General features: G+C 48.5%; 1 protein-coding gene across 1 annotated transcript in view; it reads left to right on the top strand.

The window, feature by feature from the left end:
* Window positions 1-19,197, top strand: part of POLD4 (DNA polymerase delta 4, accessory subunit) — a 32,538-nt gene extending 13,341 nt beyond the window's left edge. Inside the window, exons 2-4 of the mRNA XM_063958384.1 lie at window positions 378-455; window positions 8,416-8,527; window positions 18,317-19,197. Of these exons, the coding sequence (XP_063814454.1) occupies window positions 378-455; window positions 8,416-8,527; window positions 18,317-18,341 (215 nt within the window). The 3' untranslated portion in view covers window positions 18,342-19,197. The remainder of the gene's footprint in view (window positions 1-377; window positions 456-8,415; window positions 8,528-18,316) is intronic.
* Window positions 19,198-20,467: the final 1,270 nt, after the last annotated feature.

Here is a 20,467-nt window from a genome sequence, read left to right as displayed (position 1 = left end):
AATCTTTTGACCATTTTCTTACTTTACGATCCACGTGGACTACAATTGGGAATGGTAACCTGTGCCGGGCGCAGCGGCAGCGGAGCGAGCCATGCGAGGGGACACTGTGCACCAATTGGGGTTCCCGGTCACTCTACGAAGAAAACGACACCCACAAAAATAAAAAAAATCATGTTGACCTTTTGGCATGTCGACCTTGCTCATGTCGGCCTAATGCGTGTGTCGACCTATTTTAGGTGTCAACTAAGTCACTGTCGACCAATAGTGGTCGACCTAAGTGTGGTTGTCCCTATGAACCACACCCGAGTAAGCAGTGTGTACTGACACTTCTCTGCCACGCTCTTATCTATTATGTATGTATGTCTCCTGTCGTGCAGGTGCTCCAACCCCAAAACCAGCGACCTTAGAGGAACTTATTCAGTTTGACCTGGACTGGCGTTTTGGACCATGTACAGGTGAGATATAATAATATAAACACATAGGCATTGATAGAAAAGTAGAAAGATAGCACTCTATGTACCAGTATAATAAAACTGATTGATTTTTATACTACTACATATAGGGCCTGATGCAGGTGTGGTTGGAGGTGAGCCCACCGGTGCAAAGTACTGATTTTTGATACTTTGCGCATGCGCCGGACCTATTCTGCGAATGTGCGATAGGGTCCTGCGACATTGGACGCAAAGCGGCAGCAGACTGTCAGTGATTGACAGTCTGTTGGAGTTGGGGAGGGGGGGGCGGGGAGTGGAGCGGCGACGGCCTCTGTTTGTGAAAACAGAGACGTGTTGCCGCCATTTACGGGGTGGGAAGAGGCCAGGGATCTCTCTTGTAACATGGCGATTTCTTGGCCTCTGTGACGGCTGGCTTGTGCGACACCATGGGTGCTGTAAGCTGCCCGATGGTGACTGAGTGATCCGATGCTGCTCCCAAAGAAGCAGGTCGGATGACTACGGCAGCGACACCTCCTGCTGCATCACCATACAGCGCTATCACTGCTGCTCCAAGTGATAGTCACTCCAACCACATCTGAATCCGTCCCATAATGCAAAGCATTGATTTGGGTGCATGAAGTAGGGGAGAGCGGTTGTAAGGATCAGTCTCATTGCCATGCATGTGGACTCTAGCTCCACCCTAATTCCTCCTCCAGGCACACCCTACGGTGGATGACTGCAAAGCGATTATAAGGAAAGCTGTATGGATCATAGAGCATTTTGCACTTCAGCAAAGTATCTTTCACATAATACAGCAGCACTGCTTGAGTAAAGTCCAAGAAATTATTAAAATGACTAAAATGAAAATGTAGCACTCTGTAACCCAGTTCTAGTTTATCCCCTCCTCTCCTCTCTGCTGTGTCTAACTTAATGGTGTGCTTGGTGGGAATAATACAATGATAGGTCTGCACAGATCCCTGATTATATAGGTAGTCCAACATCATAGATTCTCCTGCACACCTCTGTGGAGTACAAGGGGAAATGTGCACCTCCTGTCTATCACTACTAATTGATTTGTCCCCCTATGTTCAATATGCAGAGGACCAATCATTTATAGGCCCTCATTCCGAGTTGATTGCTCGCTAGCTACTTTTAGCAGCCATGCAAACGCATAGTCGCCGCCCACGGGGGAGTGTATTTTCGCTTTGCAGAAGTGTGAGCGGCTGCAAACACATTTTGTGCAGAACAAGACCAGCCCTGTAGTTACTTATCCTGTGCGATGTTTGCTGCAACGAGTGACACGGTAATGACGTCAGATACCCGCCCAGCAAACGTCCGGCCACGCCTGCGTTTTTTCGAAATACTCCCAGAAAACGGTCAGTTGACACCCAGAAACGCCCTCTTCCTGTCAATCTTCCTGCGTTCGCCAGTGCGACTGAAAGCACAACTAGAACCTGTGCAAAACCACAATGCTCTTTGTACCCGTATGCCGCGCGTGTGCATTGCGGTGCATGCGCAGTTTTGCTCTTTTTTTAACTAATCGTTACGCAGCGAACAACGGCAGCTAGCGATCAACTCGGAATGAGGGCCATAGTGAGGCAAAACCATAGGCTTATTCTCTATTTCTCTATCGTCCTAGTGGATGCTGGGGTTCCTGAAAGGACCATGGGGAATAGCGGCTCCGCAGGAGACAGGGCACAAAAAGTAAAGCTTTAGGATCAGGTGGTGTGCACTGGCTCCTCCCCCCATGACCCTCCTCCAAGCCTCAGTTAGATTTTTGTGCCCGGCCGAGAAGGGTGCAATCTAGGTGGCTCTCCTAAAGAGCTGCTTAGAAAAGTTTAGCTTAGGTTTTTTATTTTACAGTGAGTCCTGCTGGCAACAGGATCACTGCAACGAGGGACTTAGGGGAGAAGAAGTGAACTCACCTGCGTGCAGGATGGATTGGCTTCTTGGCTACTGGACATTAGCTCCAGAGGGACGATCACAGGTACAGCCTGGATGGTCACCGGAGCCTCGCCGCCGGCCCCCTTGCAGATGCTGAAACGAGAAGAGGTCCAGAATCGGCGGCAGAAGACTCCTCAGTCTTCTTAAGGTAGCGCACAGCACTGCAGCTGTGCGCCATTTTCCTCTCAGCACACTTCACACGGCAGTCACTGAGGGTGCAGGGCGCTGGGAGGGGGGCGCCCTGGGAGGCAAATGAAAACCTTTTTTGGCTAAAAATACCTCACATATAGCCTCCGGGGGCTATATGGAGATATTTAACCCCTGCCAGAATCCGTTAAGAGCGGGAGACGAGGCCGCCGAAAAAGGGGCGGGGCCTATCTCCTCAGCACACAGCGCCATTTTCCCTCACAGAAAGGCTGGAGGGAAGGCTCCCAGGCTCTCCCCTGCACTGCACTACAGAAACAGGGTTAAAACAGAGAGGGGGGGCACTAATTTGGCGTTAGAAATATATAAAAAAGATGCTATAAGGGAAAACACTTATATAAGGTTGTCCCTATATAATTATAGCGTTTTTGGTGTGTGCTGGCAAACTCTCCCTCTGTCTCTCCAAAGGGCTAGTGGGTCCTGTCCTCTATCAGGCATTCCCTGTGTGTGTGCTGTGTGTCGGTACGTGTGTGTCGACATGTATGAGGACGATGTTGGTGAGGAGGCGGAGCAATTGCCTGTAATGGTGATGTCACTCTCTAGGGAGTCGACACCGGAATGGATGGCTTATTTAGGGAATTACGTGATAATGTCAACACGCGCCAAGGTCGGTTGACGACATGAGACGGCCGACAAACAATTAGTACCGGTCCAGACGTCTCAAAAACACCGTCAGGGGTTTTAAAACGCCCGTTTACTTTAGTCGGTCGACACAGACACAGACAGGGACACTGAATCCAGTGTCGACGGTGAATAAACAAACGTATTCCTTATTAGGGCCACACGTTAAGGGCAATGAAGGAGGTGTTACATATTTCTGATACTACAAGTACCACAAAAGAGGGTATTATGTGGGATGTGAAAAAACTACCGTAGTTTTTCCTGAATCAGATAAATTAAATGAAGTGTGTGATGATGCGTGGGTTCCCCCCGATAGAAAATATGGGCGGTATACCCTTTCCCGCCAGAAGTTAGGGCGCGTTGGGAAACACCCCTTAGGGTGGATAAGGCGCTCACACGCTTATCAGAACAAGTGGCGGTACCGTCTATAGATAGGGCCGTCCTCAAGGAGCCAGCTGACAGGAGGCTGGAAAAATATCATAAAAAGTATATACACACATACTGGTGTTATACTGCGACCAGCGATCGCCTCAGCCTGGATGTGCAGAGCTGGGGTGGCTTGGTCGGATTCCCTGACTAAAAATATTGATACCCTTGACAGGGACAGTATTTTATTGACTATAGAGCATTTAAAGGATGTATTTCTATATATGCGAGATGCACAGAGGGATATTTGCACTCTGGCATCAAGAGTAAGTGCGATGTCCATATCTGCCAGAAGATGTTTATGGACACGACAGTGGTCAGGTGATGCAGATTCCAAACGGCACAAAGGTGTATTGCCGTATAAAGGAAGAGGAGTTATTTGGGGTCGGTCCATCGGACCTGGTGGCCACGGCAACTGCTGGAAAATCCACCGTTTTTACCCTAAGTCACATCTCTGCAGAAAAAGACACCGTCTTTTCAGCTTCAGTCCTTTCGTCCCTATAAGAGTCATATCTGCCCAGGGATAGAGGAAAGGGAAGAAGACTGCAGCAGGCAGCCCATTCCCAGGAACAGAAGCGTTCCACCGCTTCTGACAAGCTCTCAGCATGACGCTGAGACCGTACAGGACCCCTGGATCCTACAAGTAGTATCCCAGGGGTACAGTTTGGAATGTCGAGACGTTTCCCCTGCGCAGGCTCCTGAAGTCTGCTTTACCAAGGTCTCCCTCCGACAAGGAGGCAGTATGGAAAAAAATTCACGAGCTGTATTCCCAGCAGGTGATAATTAAATTACCCCTCCTACAACAAGAAAAGGGGTATTATTCCACACTATATTGTGGTACTGAAGCCAGAAGGCTAGGTGAGACCTATTCTAAATCTAAAAAAATTTGAACACTTACAAAGGTTCAAATCAAGATGGAGTCACTCAGAGCAGTGATAACGAACCGGGAAGAAGGGGACTGTCTGGTGTCCCGAGACATCAGGGATGCTTACCTCCATGTCCCAAATTTGCCCTTCTCACTAAGGGTACCTCAGGTTCGTGGTACAGAACTGTCACTATCAGTTTCAGACGCTGCCGTTTGGATTGTCTACGGCACCCCGGGTCTTTACCAAGGTAATGGCCGAAATGATGGTTCTTCTTCGAAGAAAAGGCGTCTTAATTATCCCTTACTTGGACGATCTCCTGATAAGGGCAAAGTCCAGGGAACAGTTGGAGGTCGGAGTAGCACTATCTCGGATACTGTTACAACAGCAGGGGTGGATTCTAAATATTCCAAAATCGCAGCTGATCCCGACAACAAGTCTCCTGTGCTTAGGGATGATTCTGGACACAGTCCAGAAAAAGGTGTTTCTCCCGGAAGAGAAAGCCAGGGAGTTATCCGAGCTAGTCAGGAACCTCCTAAAATCAGTGCATCATTGCACAAGGGCCATGGTAAAAAAAATGGTGACTTCCTTCGAAGCAATTCCAGTCGGCAGATTTCATGCAAGAACTTTTCAGTGGGATCTGCTGGACAAATGGTCCGGATCGCATCTTCAGATGCATCAGCGGATAACCCTATATCCAAGGACAAGGGTGTCTCTCCTGTGGTGGTTACAGAGTGCTCATCTTCTAGAGGGCCGCAGATTCGGCATTCAGTTTTGGATGTTGGTGACCACGGAGGCCAGCCCGAGAGGCTGGGGAGCAGTCACACAAGGAAAAAATTTCCAGGGAGTGTGATCAAGTCTGGAGATTTTTCTCCACATAATTATAGCTAAGGGTAAATTTATAATGCTCTAAGCTTAGCAAGACCTCTGCTTCAAGGTCAGCCGGTATTGATCCAGTGGGATAAAACATCACGGCAGTCGCCCACGTAAATAGACAGGGCGGCACAAGAAGCAGGAGGGCAGTGGCAAAAACTGCAAGGACTTTTCGCTGGGCGGAAAATCATGTGATAGCACTGTCAGCAGTGTTTCATTCCGGGAATGGAAACTGGGAAGCAGACTTCCTCAGTAGGCACGACCTCCACCCGGCAGAGTGGGAACTTCATGGGGAAGTTTTCCACATAATTGTAAACCGTTGGGAATTACCAAAGGTGGACATGATGGCGTCCCGTCTGAACAAAAAACGGGACAGGTATTGCGCCAGGTTAAGAGACCCTCAGGCAATAGCTGTGGACGTTCTGGTAACACCGTGGGTGTACCAGTCGGTGTATGTGTTCCATCCTCTGCTTTTCATACCTAAGGTACTGAGAATTATAAGACGTAGAGGAGTAAGAACTATACTCATGGCTCCGGATTGGCCAAGAAGGACTTGGTACCCGGAACTTCAAGAGATGCTCACAGAGGACTTATGGCCTCTGCCGCTAAGAAGGGACTTGTTTCAGCAAGTACCATGTCTGTTCCACGACTTACCGCAGCTGCGTTTGACGGCATGGCGGTGGAACGCCGGATCCTAAGGGAAAAGGCATTCAGGAAGAGGTCATTCCTACCCTGGTCAAAGCCAGAAAGGAGGTGACCGCACAACATTATCACCACATGTGGCGAAAAGATGTTGCGTGGTGTGAGGCCAGGAAGGCCCCACGAAGAAATTTCAACTCGGTCGATTCCTGCATTTCTTGCAAACAGGAGTGTCTATGGGCCTCAAATTGGGGTCCATTAAGGTTCAAATTTCGGCCCTGTCGATTTTTCTTCCAGAAAGAATTGGCTTCAGTTCCTGAAGTCCAGAAGTTTGTCAAGGGAGTATTGCATATACAACCCCCTTTTTGTGCCTCCAGTGGCACTGTGGGATCTCAACGTAGTTCTGGGATTCCTCAAAACACATTGGTTTAAAACCAGTCAAATCTGTGGATTTGAAGCATCTCACATGAAAAGTGAACATGCTCTTGGACCTGGCCTGGACCAGGCGAGTGTCACATTGGTGGTTTTTTTCTCAAAAAAGCCCATATCTGTTTGTCCATTCGGACAGGGCAGAGCTGCGGACTCGTCCCCAGTTCTCTCCCTAAGGTGGTGTCAGTGTTTCACCTGAACCAGTTTATTGTGGTGTCTTGCGCCTACTAGGGACTTGGAGGACTCCAAGTTGCTAGATGTGGTCAGGGCCCTGAAAATATAGGTTCCAGGACGGCTGGAGTCAGGTAAACTGACTTGCTGTTATCCTGTATGCACCCAACAAACTGGGTGCTCTTGCTTTTAAGCAGACTTTTGCTAGTTGGATGTGTAATACAATTCAGCTTGCACATTCTGTGGCAGGCCTGCCACAGCCAAAATATGTAAATGCCCATTCCACAAGGAAGGTGGGCTCATCTTGGGCGGCTGCCCGAGGGGTCTCGGCTTTACAACTTTGCCGAGCGGCTATTTAGTCAGGGGCAAACACGTTTGTAAAATCCTACAAATTTGATACCCTGGCTAAGGAGGACCTGGAGTTCTTTCTTTCGGTGCTGCAGAGTCATCCGCACTCTCCCGCCCGTTTGGGAGCTTTGGTATAATCCCCATGGTCCTTTCAGGAACCCCAGCATCCACTAGGACGATAGAGAAAATAAGAATTTACTTACCGATAATTCTATTTCTCGGAGTCCGTAGTGGATGCTGGGCGCCCATCCCAAGTGCGGATTATCTGCATTACTTGTACATAGGCCCTCATTCCGAGTTGATCGGTCGCAAGGCGAATTTAGCAGAGTTACACACGCTAAGCCGCCGCCTACTGGGAGTGAATCTTAGCTTCTTAAAATTGCGACCGATGTATTCGCAATATTGCGATTACTAACTACTTAGCAGTTTCTGAGTAGCTCCAGACTTACTCTGCCTGTGCGATCATTTCAGTGCTTGTCGTTCCTGGTTGACGTCACAAACACACCCAGCGTTCGCCCAGGCACTCCCACCGTTTCCCCGGCCACTCCTGCGTTTTTTCCGGAAACGGTAGCGTTTTCAGCCACACGCCCCTGAAACGCCGTGTTTCCGCCCAGTAACACCCATTTCCTGTCAATCACATTACGATCGCCGGAGCGAAGAAAAAGCCGTGAGTAAAATTACTTTCTTCATAGTAAAGTTACTTGGCGCAGTCGCAGTGCGAACATTGCGCATGCGTACTAAGCGGATTTTCACTGCGATGCGATGAAAAATACCGAGCGAACAACTCGGAATGAGGGCCCTAGTTACAAAAATCGGGTTATTATTGTTGTGAGCCATCTTTTCAGAGGCTCCGCTGTTATCATACTGTTAACTGGGTTCAGATCACAGGTTGTACAGTGTGATTGGTGTGGCTGGTATGAGTCTTACCCGGGATTCATAAATCCTTCCTTATTGTGTACGCTCGTCCGGGCACAGTACCTAACTGAGGCTTGGAGGAGGGTCATGGGGGGAGGAGCCAGTGCACACCACCTGATCCTAAAGCTTTACTTTTTGTGCCCTGTCTCCTGCGGAGCCGCTATTCCCCATGGTCCTTTCAGGAACCCCAGCATCCACTACGGACTCCGAGAAATAGAATTATCGGTAAGTAAATTCTTATTTTTTTATCTCTGATAGACTATTCTATTTAACAAGTAAGAGTTTTACATCAGAATGGGGGAGATGTATCCAGCCTTGTAGCGCGATTCAGTGAAGAAGCTGCCCAAAGTAACCAATCAGCTTCTGTTATTCCAAAGACCGTGCTAGTTAAGTGACAGTTAGAAGCTGGTAGGTCACTTTGGACAACTTCTCCGCTTTATCTCCAAGGCTTGAAACATCTCTCTCTCTTTATGTGAAAATTATTTAATGTTTCAGTTTAAAACTAATTAATAGGATATGTTCCCTGTTTAAACTCTTTGCTTTGCCCCCAGGTATCACCCGATTGCAGCGATGGCAGAGGGCACAAGATTTGGGACTAGCACCGCCAGAAAACATAAAAGACATACTGTTGGCCGCCAGTGCAGATCCCCAATACCAGTACAAGTGAGTGCTTGGTGGATGAGGAGTGCTGTGTTATGGGTGCGCATACAGGGAGCTTATAGCTCAGCAGTGCTGTAAGTACAGTAAGGGATAGGCAGGTAGTGAGAGGTTGGTGGGTGACGAGTGCTGTGTTATAGGTGCGCATACAGGGAGCTTATAGCTCAGCAGTGCAGTAAGTACAGTAAGGGATGGGCAGGTAGTGAGAGCATGGTGAGTGAGGAGTGCTGTGTTATAGGTGCGCATACAGGGAGCTTATAGCTCAGCAGTGCTGTAAGTACAGTAGGGGATGGGCAGGTAGTGAGAGCTTGGTGGGTGAGGAGTGCTGTGTTATAGGTGCGCATACAGGGAGCTTATAGCTCAGCAGTGCAGTAAGTACAGTAAGGGATGGGCAGGTAGTGAGAGCATGGTGAGTGAGGAGTGCTGTGTTATAGGTGCGCATACAGGGAGCTTATAGCTCAGCAGTGCAGTAAGTACAGTAAGGGATGGGCAGGTAGTGAGAGCATGGTGAGTGAGGAGTGCTGTGTTATAGGTGCGCATACAGGGAGCTTATAGCTCAGCAGTGCAGTAAGTACAGTAAGGGATGGGCAGGTAGTGAGAGCATGGTGAGTGAGGAGTGCTGTGTTATAGGTGCGCATACAGAGAGCTTATAGCTCAGCAGTGCAGTAAGTACAGTAAGGGATGGGCAGGTAGTGAGAGCATGGTGAGTGAGGAGTGCTGTGTTATAGGTGCGCATACAGGGATCTTATAGCTCAGCAGTGCAGTAAGTACAGTAAGGGATGGGCAGGTAGTGAGAGCATGGTGAGTGAGGAGTGCTGTGTTATAGGTGCGCATACAGGGAGCTTATAGCTCAGCAGTGCTGTAAGTACAGTAGGGGATGGGCAGGTAGTGAGAGCTTGGTGGGTGAGGAGTGCTGTGTTATAGGTGCGCATACAGGGAGCTTATAGCTCAGCAGTGCAGTAAGTACAGTAAGGGATGGGCAGGTAGTGAGAGCATGGTGAGTGAGGAGTGCTGTGTTATAGGTGCGCATACAGGGAGCTTATAGCTCAGCAGTGCAGTAAGTACAGTAAGGGATGGGCAGGTAGTGAGAGCTTGGTGGATGAGGAGTGCTGTGTTATGGGTGCGCATACAGGGAGCTTATAGCTCAGCAGTGCTGTAAGTACAGTAAGGGATAGGCAGGTAGTGAGAGGTTGGTGGGTGACGAGTGCTGTGTTATAGGTGCGCATACAGAGAGCTTAGCAATGCTGTAATTACAGTAAGGGATGGGCAGGAGAGCTTGGTGGGTGAGGAGCTGTGTTATAGGTGCGCATAGCTTATAGCTCAGCAGTGGTGTAAGTACAGTAAGGGATGGGCAGGTAGTGAGAGCTTGGTGGGTGAGGAGTGCTGTGTTATAGGTGCGCATACAGGGAGCTTATAGCTCAGCAATGCTGTAATTACAGTAAGGGATGGGCAGGTAGTGAGAGCTTGGTGGGTGAGGAGCTGTGTTATAGGTGCGCATAGCTTATAGCTCAGCAGTGGTGTAAGTACAGTAAGGGATGGGCAGGTAATGAGAGCTTGGTGGGTGAGGAGTGCTGTGTTATAGGTGCGCATACAGGGAACTTATAGCTCAGCAGTGCAGTAAGTACAGTAAGGGATGGGCAGGTAGTGAGAGCTTGGTGGGTGAGGAGTGCTGTGTTATAGGTGCGCATACAGGGAGCTTATAGCGCAGCAGTGCTGTAAGTACAGTAAGGGATGGGCAGGTAGTGAGAGCTTGGTGGGTGAGGAGTGCTGTGTTATAGGTGCGCATACAGAGAGCTTATAGCTCAGCAGTGCTGTAAGTACAGTAAGGGATGTGCAGGTACTGAGAGCTTGGTGGGTGAGGAGTGCTGTGTTATAGGTGCGCATACAGGGAGCTTGTAGCTCAGCAGTGCTGTAAGTACAGTAAGGGATGGGCAGGTAGTGAGAGCTTGGTGGGTGAGAAGTGCTGTGTTATAGGTACGCATACAGAGAGCTTATAGCTCAGCAGTGCTGTAAGTACAGTAAGGGATAGGCAGGTAGTGAGAGCTTTGTGTGAGGGGTGCTGTGTTATAGGTGCGCATACAGGGAGCTTATAGCTCAGCAGTGCTGTACGTACAGTAAGGGATGGGCAGGTAGTGAGAGCTTGGTGGGTGAGGAGTGCTGTGTTATAGGTGCGCATACAGGGAGCTTATAGCTCAGCAGTGCTGTAAGTACAGTAAGGGATAGGCAGGTAGTAAGAGGTTGGTGGGTGAGGAGTGCTGTGTTATAGGTGCGCATACAGGGAGCTTATAGCTCAGCAGTGCAGTAAGTACAGTAAGGGATGGGCAGGTAGTGAGAGCATGGTGAGTGAGGAGTGCTGTGTTATAGGTGCGCATACAGGGAGCTTATAGCTCAGCAGTGCAGTAAGTACAGTAAGGGATGGGCAGGTAGTGAGAGCATGGTGAGTGAGGAGTGCTGTGTTATAGGTGCGCATACAGGGAGCTTATAGCTCAGCAGTGCAGTAAGTACAGTAAGGGATGGGCAGGTAGTGAGAGCTTGGTGGGTGAGGAGTGCTGTGTTATAGGTGCGCATACAGGGAGCTTGTAGCGCAGCAGTGCTGTAAGTACAGTAAGGGATGGGCAGGTAGTGAGAGCTTGGTGGGTGAGGAGTGCTGTGTTATAGGTGCGCATACAGAGAGCTTATAGCTCAGCAGTGCTGTAAGTACAGTAAGGGATGGGCAGGTAGTGAGAGCTTGGTGGGTGAGGAGTGCTGTGTTATAGGTGAGCATACAGGGAGCTTATAGCTCAGCAGTGGTGTAAGTACAGTAAGGGATGGGCAGGAAGTGAGAGCTTGGTGGGGGAGGAGTGCTGTGTTATAGGTGCGCATACAGAGAGCTTATAGCTCAGCAGTGCTGTAAGTACAGTAAGGGATGGGCAGGTAGTGAGAGCTTGGTGGGTGAGGGGTGCTGTGTTATAGGTGCGTATACAGGGAGCTTATAGCTCAGCAGTGCAGTAAGTACAGTAAGGGAAGGGCAGGGCAGGTAGTGAGAGCATGGTGAGTGAGGAGTGCTGTGTTATAGGTGCGCATACAGGGAACTTATAGCTCAGCAGTGCTGTAAGTACAGTAAGGGATGGGCAGGTAGTGAGAGCATGGTGAGTGAGGAGTGCTGTGTTATAGGTGCGCATACAGGGAGCTTATAGCTCAGCAGTGCTGTACGTACAGTAAGGGATGGGCAGGTAGTGAGAGCTTGGTGGGTGAGGAGTGCTGTGTTATAGGTGCGCATACAGGGAGCTTGTAGCTCAGCAGTGCTGTAAGTACAGTAAGGGATGGGCAGGTACTGAGAGCTTGGTGGGTGAGGAGTGCTGTGTTATAGGTGCGCATACAGGGAGCTTGTAGCTCAGCAGTGCTGTAAGTACAGTAAGGGATGGGCAGGTAGTGAGAGCTTGGTGGGTGAGGAGTGCTGTGTTATAGGTACGCATACAGAGAGCTTATAGCTCAGCAGTGGTGTAAGTACAGTAAGGGATAGGCAGGTAGTGAGAGCTTTGTGTGAGGGTTGCTGTGTTATAGGTGCGCATACAGGGAGCTTATAGCTCAGCAGTGCTGTACGTACAGTAAGGGATGGGCAGGTAGTGAGAGCTTGGTGGGTGAGGAGTGCTGTGTTATAGGTGCGCATACAGGGAGCTTGTAGCTCAGCAGTGCTGTAAGTACAGTAAGGGATGGGCAGGTAGTGAGAGCTTGGTGGGTGAGGAGTTGTATTATAGGTGCGCATACAGGGAGCTTATAGCTCAGCAATGCTGTAATTACAGTAAGGGATGGGCAGGTAGTGAGAGCTTGGTGGGTGAGGAGCTGTGTTATAGGTACGCATAGCTTATAGCTCAGCAGTGGTGTAAGTACAGTAAGGGATGGGCAGGTAGTGAGAGCTTGGTGGGTGAGGAATGCTGTGTTATAGGTGCGCATACAGGGAGCTTATAGCTCAGCAGTGCTGTAATTACAGTAAGGGATGGGCAGGTAGTGAGAGCTTGGTGGGTGAGGAGTGCTGTGTTATGGGTGCGCATACAGGGAGCTTATAGCTCAGCAGTTATGTACAGTATGGGATGGGCAGGCAGGAAGTGAGAGCATGGTGAGTGAGGAGTGCTGTGTTATAGGTGCGCATACAGGGAACTTATAGCTCAGCAGTGCTGTAAGTACAGTAAGGGATGGGCAGGTAGTGAGAGGTTGGTGGGTGAGGAGTGCTGTGTTATAGGTGCGCATACAGGGAGCTTATAGCTCAGCAGTGCAGTAAGTACAGTAAGGGATGGGCAGGTAGTGAAAGCTTGGTGGGTGAGGAGCTGTGTTATAGGTACACATACAGGGAGCTTATAGCTCAGCAGTGCTGTAAGTACAGTAAGGGATGGGCAGGTAGTGAGAGGTTGGTGGGCGAGGAGTGCTGTGTTATAGGTGCGCATACAGAGAGCTTATAGCTCAGCAGTGGTGTAAGTACAGTAAGGGATGGGCAGGTAGTGAGAGCTTGTTGGGTGAGGAGTGCTGTGTTATAGGTGCGCATACAGGGAGCTTGTAGCTTAGCAGTGCTGTAAGTACAGTAAGGGATGGGCAGGTAGTGAGAGGTTGGTGGGTGAGGAGTGCTGTGTTATAGGTGCGCAGACAGGGAGCTTGTAGCTCAGCAGTGCTGTAAGTACAGTAAGGGATGGGCAGGTAGTGAGAGGTTGGTGGGTGAGGAGTGCTGTGTTATAGGTGCGCATACAGGGAGCTTATAGCTCAGCAATGCTGTAATTACAGTAAGGGATGGGCAGGAGAGCTTGGTGGGTGAGGAGCTGTGTTATAGGTGCGCATAGCTTATAGCTCAGCAGTGGTGTAAGTACAGTAAGGGATGGGCAGGTAGTGAGAGCTTGGTGGGTAAGGAGTGCTGTGTTATAGGTGCGCATACAGGGAGCTTATAGCTCAGCAATGCTGTAATTACAGTAAGGGATGGGCAGGTAGTGAGAGCTTGGTGGGTGAGGAGCTGTGTTATAGGTGCGCATAGCTTATAGCTCAGCAGTGGTGTAAGTACAGTAAGGGATGGGCTGGTAATGAGAGCTTGGTGGGTGAGGAGTGCTGTGTTATAGGTGCGCATACAGGGAACTTATAGCTCAGCAGTGCTGTAAGTACAGTAAGGGATGGGCAGGTAGTGAGAGGTTGGTGGGTGACGAGTGCTGTGTTATAGGTGCGCATACAGGGAGCTTATAGCTCAGCAGTGCTGTAAGTACAGTAAGGGATGGGCAGGTAGTGAGAGCTTGGTGGGTGAGGAGTTCTGTGTTATAGGTGCGCATACAGGGAGCTTGTAGCTTAGCAGTGCTGTAAGTACAGTAAGGGATGGGCAGGTAGTGAGAGCTTGGTGGGTGAGGAGCTGTGTTATAGGTGCGCATAGCTTATAGCTCAGCAGTGCTGTAAGTACAGTAAGGCATGGGCAGGTAGTGAGAGCTTGGTGGGTGAGGAGTGCTGTGTTATAGGTGCGCATACAGGGAACTTATAGCTAAGCAGTGCTGTAAGTACAGTAAGGGATGGGCAGGTAGTGAGAGCTTGGTGGGTAAGGAGTGCTGTGTTATAGGTGTGCATACAGGGAGCTTATAGCTCAGCAGTGCTGTAAGTACAGTAAGGGATGGGCAGGTAGTGAGAGCTTGGTGGGTGAGGAGAGCTGTGTTATAGGTGCGCATACAGGGAGCTTATAGCTCAGCAGTTGTGTAAGTACAGTAAGGGATGGGCAGGTAGTGAGAGCTTGGTGGGTGAGGAGCTGTGTTATAGGTGCACATACAGGGAGCTTATAGCTCAGCAATGCTGTAATTACAGTAAGGGATGGGCAGGTAGTGAGAGCTTGGTGGGTGAGGAGCTGTGTTATAGGTTCGCATACAGGGAGCTTATAGCTCAGCAGTGGTGTAAGTACAGTAAGGGATGGGCAGGTAGTGAGAGCTTGGTGGGTGAGGAGTGCTGTGTTATAGGTGCGCATACAGGGAGCTTATAGCTCAGCAGTGGTGTAAGTACAGTAAGGGGTGGATAGGTAGTGAGAGCTTGGTGGGTGAGGAGTGCTGTGTTATAGGTGCGCATACAGGGAGCTTATAGCTCAGCAGTGCTGTAAGTACAGTAAGGGATGGGCAGGTTGTGAGATCTTGGTGGGTGAGGAGTGCTGTGTTATAGGTGCACATACAGGGAGCTTGTAGCTCAGCAGTGCAGTAAGTACAGTAAGGGATGGGCAGGTAGTGAAAGCTTGGTGGGTGAGGAGCTGTGTTATAGGTAAACATACAGAGAGCTTATAGCTCAGCAGTGCTGTAAGTACAGTAAGGGATGGGCAGGTAGTGAGAGCTTGTTGGGTGAGGAGTGCTGTGTTATAGGTGCGCATACAGGGAGCTTGTAGCTCAGCAGTGCAGTAAGTACAGTAAGGGATGGGCAGGCAGGAAGTGAGAGCTTGACAGATGAGCAGTGATCTGTTATGGGTGCCCATTTAGGGAGCTTATAGCTCAACAGTGGTTTCAGTACAGTAAGGTATGGGCAGTCAGAAAGTGAGAGCTTGAGAATAAATCCACACAGTGTATTCCTGGTGGGCTTTGCCTACCTTATTCCTATGGGCAGGGCAACAAAAAAGCTTATTTTCCAGGTATCCATCATCTCCACACAGAGGATGCAGCAACTAGTATTTGTTCTAGTCTAGGCTAAGGTCAACAAATGTACCATGTACCAAAAATATACTTGTAGCAACCAATCATGTAATCACTTTGACCAGACTAGAACAATATTTACTAACAAAATCAAAGGATGCCTTGTCGCTAATAGGATGTGCCATGAATAGTGTGGTTCCATTGTACTGCGGGCCTGATTCAGGGATGTGTGCAGTGTCAATGTTGGACGCGGTGGAGTGCATGTGCAGCAATGGTTTTGCAACGGTGGTCACAGTGAGGATTTATTGGCACAGTGAGTGACAGGCAGGGAGCGTTTGTGGGAGATAACGGGGGAGTGGCAGATCATGAGGAAGCGTGTCATGATCGTTTCAGGGGCATGCACCCCTGAGCCATGGCCACACCCCTTTGTTGTGCAACACTCGCGCACAGTAACGTTGCCAGGGCTGCTTCATGGCCCCAGTCTGTCCCTGCCGATTGACAAACATTACTAACACTGGATAACTGTACCAAGTAATCTGAACTCTAATGAATACTTATGCCCAAGGCTCATATTTCATAGAAGCATATAACCCAGAGTTTCCCAAACACTGCCATTACAGTCCAGGGGGTATATTTACTAAAGGTCGATTTTTTTTATGTTTTTGTTCAATTTTAGATCAATGTTAAATTGATTTTAATTGATGTTGGGCTTCCAGGCTTGAAACACACATTTACTAGCAGATGATTTTTTATATTCATTTTTAAATATTAGTAAATGTGTGTTTTATCCCTGGAAGCCCAACATCGATTAAAATCGATTTAAGATTGATCTTAAATCGAACAAAAGCAAACAAAATCGACCTTTAGTAAATATACCCCCATGTGTAAGGATATCCATGCTTGAGTGCAGGTGGTTAAATTAATTTGACTGAGGTACTAATTACATCACCTGTGCTCAAGCATGGATATCCTTAAAACGTGGATTGGCGTTTGGGAAACCTAAAATAAGCTTAATTTGTGCCTGTACACACAACACTATTCTCCAAACACAAAAGGCCACATGTGTCAGATACACACGTCTCAGAATACTGCTGTAAGTGGCAGGCATACACAGTACACTTACAAATCACCCACTTATACCCCTTTCACACCACACAAAGTCCCAGATTTATCAAGCCTTTGAGAGTGATAAATTGCACAGATAAAGGACCAGCCAATCAGCTCCTAGCTGCCATGTTACAGGCAGTGTTTGAAAAATGACAGTAATGAGCTGATTGGTTGATACTTTATCAGCATGCAATTTATCGCTCTCCAAGGCTTGATAAATCTGGGCCTAATAACCCAGTATCGACCCGGCATATTGCCAGGTCAACAGGGGTTGCTGTGCGGTGTGAAAGGGGCCATGGTCGAATTCCCGGGAATAGAGCAGTGTTATTCCCGGGTTGAATACCGGGTCAGTGGTAGTGTGAACGGGGTTGATGCGACCCGGGACCCGTTCACTGCATAGGGAGAGGTGGCACAGAGATGAGTTCATCTCCCAGCGCCGCTCCCGCTGCTGGCTCCACCCCCCGTCGCTATGGTTGGGAAGCCTGCTGTTAGGGTCCAATGTTATATCCCACCCAGGAAGGAACCGTTTCTAATTCCCGGGTGGGATCCAGCATTGGCGGTGTGAAACGGGTATTAGTGACGTTCTACTATAATGAAAATATACAGGCCAACAGAATTCCAAGCACAATATCTGGCTTTAAAATGTTATCCATTATATGTAACAAGATGGATGTATAGAGGGTATACAGTATGTGTTACAGGCTCCCGTACGCTATTGAATACACCTGGGACTGCTGTAGGAGCCATTACTAGCACTGTTTTCACTCACAATTCAGTTCTCGCACATTGGGGGTCAATCCGAGTTGTTCGCTCGTTGCCGATTTTCGCTATACTGCGATTAGTCGCTAACTGCGCATGCGCATGGTACGCAGAGCGCATGCGCTTAGTTATTTTACTAAAAATTTAGCTGTTTTGCTGTAGCATCTGCGGCGCTTTTCAGTCGCACTGGTGTTCGGTAAATGATTGACAGGAAAGGGGCGTTTCTGGGCGGCAACTCAGTGTTTTCCCGGCGTTGGCTAAAAAACGCAGGCGTGTCAGGGAAAAACGCGGGAGTGTCTGGAGAAACGGGGGAGTGGCTGGCCGAACGCAGGGCGTGTTTGTGACGTCAAACCAGGAACGAAACGGGCTGAGCTGATCGCAGTGTAGGAGTAAGTCTCGAGCTACTCAGAAACTGCTAAGAAATTTCTATTCGCAATTCTGCTAAGCTAAGATAAACTCCCAGAGGGCGGCGGCCTAGCGTTTGCAATGCTGCTAAAATCTGCTAGCGAGCGAACAACTCGGAATGACCCCCATTGCTAGGAATTATAATAGAGAACATTGCGTACTACTGCTGCCGGGGGAACCGTCCGAACGCAGGCAACCTGTGGCCATCACAGACAGTGGAATCCGCCCCACTGAGAGAGGAAAATAAGGAACTAACGATAAAAGGAAGAGGGTGACTGAGTTATGAATTATTGTAATTGTGTTTAAAATATAACTCTAGTTAAATGTGTTACTTAAAATTGTCATTAAACCGAAGATGACTTTATACAAGTAGATATTGATGACATTTGGTTTATTCATGAAGCAGTGAAAAGAGTGGCAAAACAGACCAGTGGAGAAGTTGCCCATAGCAACCAATCAGCATCTCCCTTATATTTTATAGAATGTTCTTGATAAAGGTTTCCTTCAAAGCTGATTGGTTGTCATGGGCAACTTCTCCACTGGTCCTTTTCTCCACTCTTTTCACTGCTTCATGAATAGATCCCTTATAAATATATGTGAACGTTTTAGACCTTATCCCAACAATAAGGCACCAAGATTTCCTGCCAGTAGCCGTAATTGAGGACACTGCATCCAGCCTCTCTGAGGGTTAAATGGCTGATAAATGCCTCACTAACATTCCAGTTTGCTGCATAGTAAATCGAAATAGAACTTGAAATGCCTCCATTTTAGTCACAGTTTGAGAACCTTTAAAAAGAAAGTGACGGTTTGTGCATCCTCAGCCTGTGGTCAGTCACTGCTCGCCTTTGGACAGTAACGTGTGCATTGTTACTGTTATATGAGACATTACTCAGTGACTTGTGCTTTTTATACCCTATTTCAGCCTGTGGTGCACATATGCCATCTGAGGAGAAGGCGAGGCTAGTACCGACAGCTGCACAGAGGTCCAAGCCACACAAAATGGCGACTGCATCGCTCAGGGATTACAGATCAGTGGTAAAGTGCCACTCTCGTCCGTATATTTCTCTTCTGTCTCCATAGTTAGAAATGTATTGTTACTGAGATAGAAAAGGGCAGAGATACCATGATGGGGATTATTTACTACCGTTGCCCCTAGCACTCACTGTTTGCTTTCATTTTGTAAGAAAGACGTATTAGGTTAAATAACAGGTTTTGGCTCTGCGCCAGTTTTCACAAATGTTATTTTTATATTCTGCTAAAATCACAGTTATCCCGACACACCTCGTACTGATGTCTGGAACATGCCTTTATTTACCCGCCGTTTTTATTGGGAAACTAAATTGACCTCTGTGAGAAAGATATGCCACATTGGGGTAATTCACTAAGATGGGAGTTCTATTTGTTGCCCATAGCAACCAAAAAGATTCCAGGTATTATCTTCTAGAAGGTGCTAGATAAATGAATTGTAGAATCTGATTGGTTGCAATGGGCAACATTCCATCTTAAATAGAACTCCCATCTTAGTCAATTTATCCCATGGCCAGCAGTTTGTAATACAATTTTATATTTAGTAATTTCTGTACCTGTCTGGTGAAGAAAACTGCAGTGACACCATCTTAAAGATCTAATTTCTCATTACAATTATTTCTCTGGTCAGAAATGCGCAGATGTTTTTATTTTCCTAGAAATGTTTTTCTGTATAACATGCTGCCGTTGTGCTGCAGAACTGTCCTGATCTCTTGGCTGTTATTTGGCACATTGTAAATCATTGTATACAGTTATAAAGATGTTCTTTAATTAAAATGTCTCCTATGTTTATTTGCAGAGGGGATTGAGCTGTGTAAAATTATTTTAACAGGTGAAAAAGTAATGCAAAGAAATGACCGAGTGTTGTGTGTTTCTTACTCGGAATGGGCATGTTCTTATAAGGGAATACATATGACATCCCGGGGGACGGGATGCCGGCTGTCACTATCCCGACAGCGTCATGCCGTCCGCCAGAATGCCGGCAGCGGGGCGAGCGCTACGAGTTCCCTTGCGGACTCGCTGTGCTCGTCATGCTGTGGGCTCGGTGGATCGCTGCGCTCACCACAGGATCTATTCCGTGGACACCCATGAGTGGGAATAGTCCCTGTCAGTCGGCATGCACTGTCAGGCTCTGAATCAGCCGGGATCCTGGGGTCGGTACAGTAACCGTCAGTCGAGAGACACATAACTACATCCCAACTGCTCAAATTAAATAGGAAAACAATTAACAGGCCCCTAAACCCTCCCCCCCCCCCCCCCCCCCTTCCTCCTTTTACCTCATCACTATGTCCAGTCTCTGTGATCCAAGCTGTATTGCCATCATAATGCACTGAGGGGGTAATTCAGACCTGGTCGCTGGGCAGTGATTTCTGCAGCCCTGCGATCAGATAGTCGCCGCCTACAGGGGGAGGGTATTTTCGCAATTGTACGGTCGCATGTGTAACAGAGCTGTACAAACAGATTTTGTGCAGTCTCTGAGTAGCCCAGGACTTCCTCAGCCACTGCGAACACATCAGCCTGTCTAAGACCGGAATTGACGTCAGGAACCCTCCCTGGTAACGCTTGGACACGCCTGTGTTTTTCCAAACACTCCCAGAAAATGGTCAGTTGCCACCCACAAATGCCTTCTTCCTGTCAATCCCCTTGTGAACGCCCATGCGAACGGATCCTTTGCACAAACCCACCGCTGAGCGGCGATCCACTTTGTACCCGTGCAATGCGCCTGCGCATTGCGGTGCATACGCATGCGCAGTTTAGACCTGATCGCCCGCTGTACGAAAACGCAGCCTAGCGATCAGGTCTGAACTAGCCCTGTTGTACTAGCCTGCTATTAGCACTGGCAGACAGAAGCGAGCACAGGGATTTTCTTTACCTTTTTCAGTTGGCCCCTGTATTTCTCATTAGTACATGGAGCCCCTAATCTTGCACCAATGAAACTCGGCTGTGTCTGCCTGCGGCACTCTCATGTCCACGCAGTGATGTGCGAGGCGCATGGTTTCAGGAAGTCTAAGCTAATAAGTGCATCCTGCACAAGAAGCTGCCCCTG

The sequence above is a fragment of the Pseudophryne corroboree genome, chromosome 3, assembly GCF_028390025.1.
Source record: "Pseudophryne corroboree isolate aPseCor3 chromosome 3, aPseCor3.hap2, whole genome shotgun sequence".
Taxonomy (NCBI): domain Eukaryota; kingdom Metazoa; phylum Chordata; class Amphibia; order Anura; family Myobatrachidae; genus Pseudophryne; species Pseudophryne corroboree.
The sequence above is the reverse complement of the archived record's forward strand: the minus strand, read 5'-3'. Positions and strand labels throughout refer to the sequence as shown.